Raw genomic sequence first — 6713 nt, forward strand, 5'->3', positions numbered from 1 at the left:
GTCACACATCTGAAACTCTCCAACTAGAAACTATAATATCTTCTTTTCACACTTTCATTGTAATTATTTAATTTTTCTATTTTAGCTCTCTGCAGCTTGTTTATGTTTATGTTCCTTTTCTTCTTCTATGGTTATTGTCATGAACCAGAAACTGCTGATTTCACTGAGTCAGAGTTTCTCACTTTACAGACATGGACACGTTTGACTTCATCATCACACTGTGTTTCTGCTCCTTCTTGCTCACAGGTGATTTCCAGGTGAGCGCACAGGTGGACTGGACGGAGGTGGTCGGCAGCTCGACCGTCCAAACGTAAAGAAAGACGTAAAGACTACAAACCTTTGTGGAATAAAGTCAGTGGAACATGTTTGAAAGTGTCGGTCGAGCTTCAGTGTTGAAACGTCTTTATAGATGAACAAATAACCTGCAGGTGAAAGAGTCAGTGAAGGTGAAGGTGTGACTCTGGATCATGAGGTTTAGAGAGATGCATTCAGGCGCCGCGTGGTCGTCAGTAAATCATTGTCTCTGAGAATCAGACAAACAACAGGAACGTATGAAGGTTCAGTCACAGAGAGAGAGAATAACACACTGTACAAGGTCGACACCACATGTAGAGGACACACACGCTCTGTACGAACACCGTCCTCAGGACTCCACTTCCCATAATCCCTTCATCTGAACAAAGACCTCTGTTTCTACGAAGTTAATCTTGTGTCCGTGAGATAGTGAGAACAAACTGAAATACAATGTGCTTCTTCTCTTCCTTTTTCCTTTGATCAAATCGTTTCATTTTACTTCACTTTAATAAAATCAGAAATTAGAAATAAAATGTAAATGTTACTGAATTTGTTTTTGTTTGGAAGTAGGTTATTATCTATAGAAACAGAATTATTATTTAACAGTCAGATCATTTCAACATGTTTTATGATTATGTGACTGTAAAGATGTTTGTTCTCTTGTTGCTGTAGAAACAACATCTGTCATTTAATCAATGTGAGAGTTTTTTCTCTCATATTCTCTCATACGCTCGCCGTCCTCCCCCGACGCCCGGAAGTGAAGTCTGACCGGATCTTTACAGGGAGGAAGCAAACAACCAAAATCCTCTATAGAGAAGATGCCGCACGACAGGAAGGTATGAAGTGGGACACAGCTCCGGTCCGAAGTGGGTGCTGTCCCTCAACCCCTCCCTCAAGCGAAGGCAACTGGCATGAAATGTGACAGTAGCTAATATTAAAATCTATCCCTGTCTAGACTTTCCTCTCTGCATCCTCTGGGAAAGAAAGGACGGATCCGATTTCCTAGTTATTACAGCAGTGCAGTCAGTGGTTTATGAACTCAGGACTTGGAGAGTGTAAAAAACAAGTGAGTGATGATTAACTTCAGTCCTCGTCTTTATCTTCATGTCTTACATAAGAGCTGCAGTGCATCTTGGGACAGAAGCATGTGGCCTCAGTCTCAGGCTCTGTGGTTCACTCAGATCAGGAGTTCAGACGTCCTCACCTCATGTGAATTAATGTAAAAGACAATTAGGGCGTTAGTGTATGTCTTTAGTCTGGACCAGTGGAACCAGTGTGTCCAGTGGACCGGGGGGGGGGGGGGGGGGGGGGGGGGGGGGGCTCCACACAGTTACAGGGAAGTTTGATCTATTTTCAAATGTTTTTATATCAGAAATCCGTTTTTTCTTTCACCTGAAAATCACATGGATGGTTTACTGTACTTTTTGTAAATGTAATTAATGATCAATATTTTCATTGAATTTTGGGTGTTTTATTCAAATTTATAGCATCTGTGGTTTTCAGTGGGTCACAGTATTGAAATGGTTTCTGAACTCTGACATACACCTGTCTGTGATAATCCATCAACACGTTCTCCAGTTGTAACTTTAGTCAAAATAATTCAGAATTTAGTTTTTGTTTTACTGAAAAACAAGATATATTTATGTAAATGAGGTTTACTGAAAATGAAATTCCAAAAGAAAGTGTAAAATCGGAGAACAAAAGTTTTATGGTTGAAGGGAAGACGATACAAACGTAAAGATGTTTCAGATATTCAGGAGTCTTCATGTCATAAACTAATAAAACGGGGACTAAATGTTTTTGGTGGCTTGTCCCTTGAAACAGGAACATCTGGTCACCCTGTTTTGTTTTATACTTTTTAGGAGTCATTAGGTCGGAGCTGTCCCCAGAACTGTTTTAAATTTGATAGTACAGTGAAAGGTAGACAGGAAAGTCGGGGAGAGAGAGCGAGGGGATGACATGCAGCAAATGAGAAAAGGTCAGCTGGTCACTCATTGGTTAGGAGTTCATAGCCAGGCAGTAAACTAGAAAAAAATTTAACACACTTCAAACAAACTTCACGACTGCTTCAAAGGTAGGGAGTCTTCATTTTGTCAGTCGGCCTTCTTATAGTTTCTTACAATACAACACTACTGTTGTGAAAATACATGACTGGCCTCTTTTTATCTCATAGGTAAAAACATTGGATATTTAAATGATGTATTGACTATTAACTGGAAACTAAACTGGTTTTCATTTGGTCACTTTATAATAAAAGCCTCATGACAGACCGTACTCATGTCTTTGGTTTTTGTCAAGCAGCAGTGTTAAACTGGTGAGGATCTAAGGAATCAAATATCATCATGATCTCACAGGAATCCAGGAACTGAAACAAAGCAGGTAAACTAACTGTGACGTTCTGCTCCAGTCACATGACTGTTTCACAAAACAACAAGAACAACCAGGAAAAATGAAGCTGAATCACTGATCAGTTTAAATATCTTTATTAAGAATGTTTCCCTCGTCGGGGGCTGAAGATTAAAACAGAAACAAACTGTATAAAAATAAATTAAAACATAAAATACGACAGGAACAGAAAACGTGAGAGGTCAAACGTCACAGGAGCTGGACTCGCTCTCTCTGTCAGGACAGTGTGATTCATAATAACTTATTAAATAGTTTAAACACTGTGCCGCTGCAGCAGCATGTGAGAAGACAGACAGGAAACAATCCTATTCACAGCATCAGCGAGTGAGGAATGTGTTCATCTTCTATTCCTACACGTTCATGAGCTTCACCTGGGACAGATTTAACAGGTGAATCGTCTCGAACAGGAGAGAGAGGGTTCTAGATAACCAACAGTCGATTTAAAAAAGTGAAAAATACCAGAAATCTCTAATAAAAAGAGACGCTCAGTAAAACAACCACGAGATATTCTTCAGAATTATTACATTTCTCTTCTAGATTTCCTGATGTTGTTCTACAGACGAGTTCCTGCTCTACATCTGCTTCACCCTCTGCTGCAGGAGGTCCAGCTGCCGCGCCATCTCGTTGGGCAGGTCGTCGTTCACCTGCGTGGTGAAGTACTTCCTCACCTCCTCCACCTCCCTCTGCCAGAACTCCTGGTCCAGGGAGAACAGCTGGTCCAGGTCCACGTGTTCCCGCAGACCCTGGAGGTTCAGGGAGTCGCCGCACGGCAGGTATCCCACGGCGGAGGGCATGGCGCCGGCTTCGCCGTTCACCCGCCTGAACATCCAGTCCAGAACGCGGATGTTGTCGCCGAAGCCGGGCCACAGGAAGCCGGCGGTCGGGCTCTTGCGGAACCAGTTGACGTGGAAGATCTTGGGGAGTATGGCGCCGGGGCGGTCGGCCATGCTCAGCCAGTGAGAGAGATACTGTCCGAAGTTGTAGCCGAAGAACGGACGCATGGCGAACGGGTCGTGCATGATCACCTTACCTGGAGAAAAGAAGAGCAGACAGAGGACAGGTGAGGATCAGGGGCCAGTTCAGCAGAACACCTTAAGTTAAGATTTGTCTTAAAGTCTGAGTTAAAGCTTCCTTAGAATAAAAACACCATTAAGTCTTCCACGTAAAGTTTCCTTAAAATGTTCATGAAGTATTGAAGGTGTTCTCCTGATCTTGGTCTTATACTGAAGGAATCACTTAAAGTCACTTAAACTGTTGAAAGAAAACTACTAAAGGCTCCTCTGATTGGATCTTATCTGCAACATTTTTTCCTCCATCAGAAGAACCGGATGGAGCCTCAACCAGAGGAATTGATTTGTTGATTTTGCTCTATAGATTTGATCGGCATCAGTTTCTGGTTTGATCAGCTCACTCCTCTTTCCTCAGCTGTACCTGAAGTAACTCCCTCAGCTAAGGAGAAATTCAACCAGTGTCAGACTTTAGTAAAACTGTAGGTGCAGGTTTCTGAGCTGATTCAATGGTGGAAAGACACACGAACAGTAACTGGTCAACTGAAGGTCACTGACCTTTGTGTTCAGCTGCAGCTGTGGCCTCCGATCTCATGGCCGCTCCGACAAACACTCCGTGCTGCCAGCTGAAGGCCTCGTACACCAGAGGGACACCTGACAGGAAACACAGTCATAAATCAGATTTATATCTTCTCCTCTCTCTTATCTGAATCCACTGTAACTCGTCCTCTACCACTGCTCTGGTTTCTCTGGTTTCCCTCTCACCTTCTGGTCTGCGGCCTCCGAAGATGACGGCCTCGATGGGGACTCCCTCTGGGGATTCCCACAGCGGGTCGATGATGGGGCACTGACCGGCCGGAGTGCAGAAACGAGAGTTGGGATGAGCACAGGGTTCACCTGGAGAGAGAGACCAGGGCAGGGAGGTAAGATAGTGACGTTCTCCATGACGTACAGACCTCCGACTATCTCATGAATTAAAACTGCTCTCTAAAATAAACTGAAGAATCGGTTTAATCCAGTAAGAAGATTTTTGAGTTTTTGTTTCAGAAAGTAGAAACTATTGACTGAAACCAACGTCTTCAACCTCGACTTGGTTCCTTTTCTGTTTCCTAACTAATTAAAAAATCTCGCACCATCCTCCGAGCTCCAGGGTTTGTTCTTCCAGGATGTGATGGTGACTTCCTCCGGCAGCGACTGATCCATTCCCTCCCAGTACACCCCGCCGTCGCTGGTCTCCGCCACGTTGGTGAAGAGGGTGTTCTTGACGATGGTTGCCATGGCGTTGGGGTTGGTTTTGGCAGAGGTGCCGGGTGCAACGCCGAAGAAGCCGTTCTCTGGGTTGATGGCGCGGAGGTTTCCTGACGAAGAGGAAGAAGAGTCCTGTCAGTTTGCGTCATTGTTAATAAAATTTTAATGACTCTGATGTCAAGTTCAACTTCCTTCTCTCACCTTGGTCGTCAAACTTCATCCAGGCGATGTCGTCGCCCACGCACTCGACCTTCCAGCCCGGCAGCGTGGGGCAGAGCATGGCCAGGTTTGTTTTCCCGCAGGCGCTGGGGAACGCCGCCGCCATGTACTTCTTCTCCCCCGCAGGGTTGGTGACGCCCAGGATCTGAACACAGGAAACACATGGTCAGGGTTAGGGTTAGGTTAGGGTTACCTACTCTGACTTTTGGATGGACGGGTGGTTTTCCTCACCAGCATGTGCTCGGCCAGCCAGCCCTCCTCCTTGGCGATGCGCGAGGCGATGCGCAGGGCGAAGCACTTCTTTCCCAGGAGGGAGTTTCCTCCGTAACCGCTGCCGAACGAGACGATCTGCCGGCGGTCCGGGATGTGGGCGATCAACGTCTGCTCGGGGTTACAGGGCCAGTTGTTCACCAGCGGCTCTGAGGGTGGAAACAGGAAATGGGTTCAATTGTATTTTGAGGGAGTACAAAATGTATTCATCAGCTAATGCTAAAAGTAGCATCAGGTCGCCGGCGTTGCGGACGTACTTTTGAGCGGCAGAGGACAGCCGACCGAGTGCAGACACTGGACAAACTCGCCGTTTCCCAGAGCGGACAGCACGGCCTTCCCCATCCGGGTCATCACCCTCATACTGGCGACCACGTAGGGCGAGTCGGTCAGCTCCACTCCGATCTTGGAGAGGGGGGAACCCACGGGACCCATGCTGAAGGGAATCACATACATGGTCCGACCTGAGGACAGAGACGATCACGTGAAGTCAACCATGACTCTGAAAACTGATTCTCTTTTAATGTGAAAGTCCAAATTTACATCATCAGAGTTTTACAGGAACTCGGTCCGAACCGGATCAGACCTGGACCCGGTCTCTGTGGTACCTTTCATGCAGCACGGGAACCGCTGAGACACGGCTTTGTCCAACTCCTCCGGGGACATCCAGCGGCCCAGCTGACTGACTCCTCCTCCCAGCGGCGTGGGCACCGTGTCCCTCTGTTCCCGGGTCACAATCACCGTCTTACTCTCCACACGAGCCACGTCCCTCGGGTCGGTCCTCGCCAACCAGCTGCAGGAGGAGGAGGAGGAGGAGGAGGAAGAGGAGGAGGAGGAAGAGGAGGAGGAGGAGGAAGAGGAGGAGGAGGAGGAGGAGGAGGAGGAAGGAGGTAGGGAGTGTAGATGTTTTAGTTTAACACGTGGTCATTTCACAATTTAAATGTAATAATCTGTATGTTAATATAATACAACATCAAAATTATTTTTCTGGTGGGAGAAAATCTAAATAAAAGCTTTGGAGCTAATTTGATGTCGTGTCTGGGAAATCTCTTCGTCCTCGATCAATCAGTTTGAAATTAATTGGCAATAATCAAAGTTATCTATAAACTCTTACATTTATGTTGCAGTAACATTTGAATGTAAAGTTAATCTTATACATAAATAAGTTTGCATAGATCAAAATGACTGTGAATGTTTTCTGTTGATCACACACACACACACACACACACACACACACACACTCACACACACACACACACTCACACACACACA

The 6713-nt window shown here is 45.7% G+C and overlaps 1 protein-coding gene across 1 annotated transcript in view; it reads right to left on the bottom strand.

The window, feature by feature from the left end:
• Positions 1 to 2767: 2767 nt before the first annotated feature.
• Positions 2768 to 6713, bottom strand: part of pck1 (phosphoenolpyruvate carboxykinase 1 (soluble)) — a 4823-nt gene continuing 877 nt past the window's right edge. Inside the window, exons 3-10 of the mRNA XM_056385313.1 lie at positions 6050 to 6234; positions 5702 to 5905; positions 5406 to 5593; positions 5157 to 5319; positions 4841 to 5065; positions 4473 to 4604; positions 4266 to 4361; positions 2768 to 3730 (exon numbers count right to left, since the gene is read on the bottom strand). Coding sequence (XP_056241288.1) covers positions 3273 to 3730; positions 4266 to 4361; positions 4473 to 4604; positions 4841 to 5065; positions 5157 to 5319; positions 5406 to 5593; positions 5702 to 5905; positions 6050 to 6234 — 1651 coding nt within the window. The 3' untranslated portion in view covers positions 2768 to 3272. The remainder of the gene's footprint in view (positions 3731 to 4265; positions 4362 to 4472; positions 4605 to 4840; positions 5066 to 5156; positions 5320 to 5405; positions 5594 to 5701; positions 5906 to 6049; positions 6235 to 6713) is intronic.

The sequence above is a fragment of the Seriola aureovittata genome, chromosome 2, assembly GCF_021018895.1.
Source record: "Seriola aureovittata isolate HTS-2021-v1 ecotype China chromosome 2, ASM2101889v1, whole genome shotgun sequence".
Taxonomy (NCBI): Eukaryota; Metazoa; Chordata; class Actinopteri; order Carangiformes; family Carangidae; genus Seriola; species Seriola aureovittata.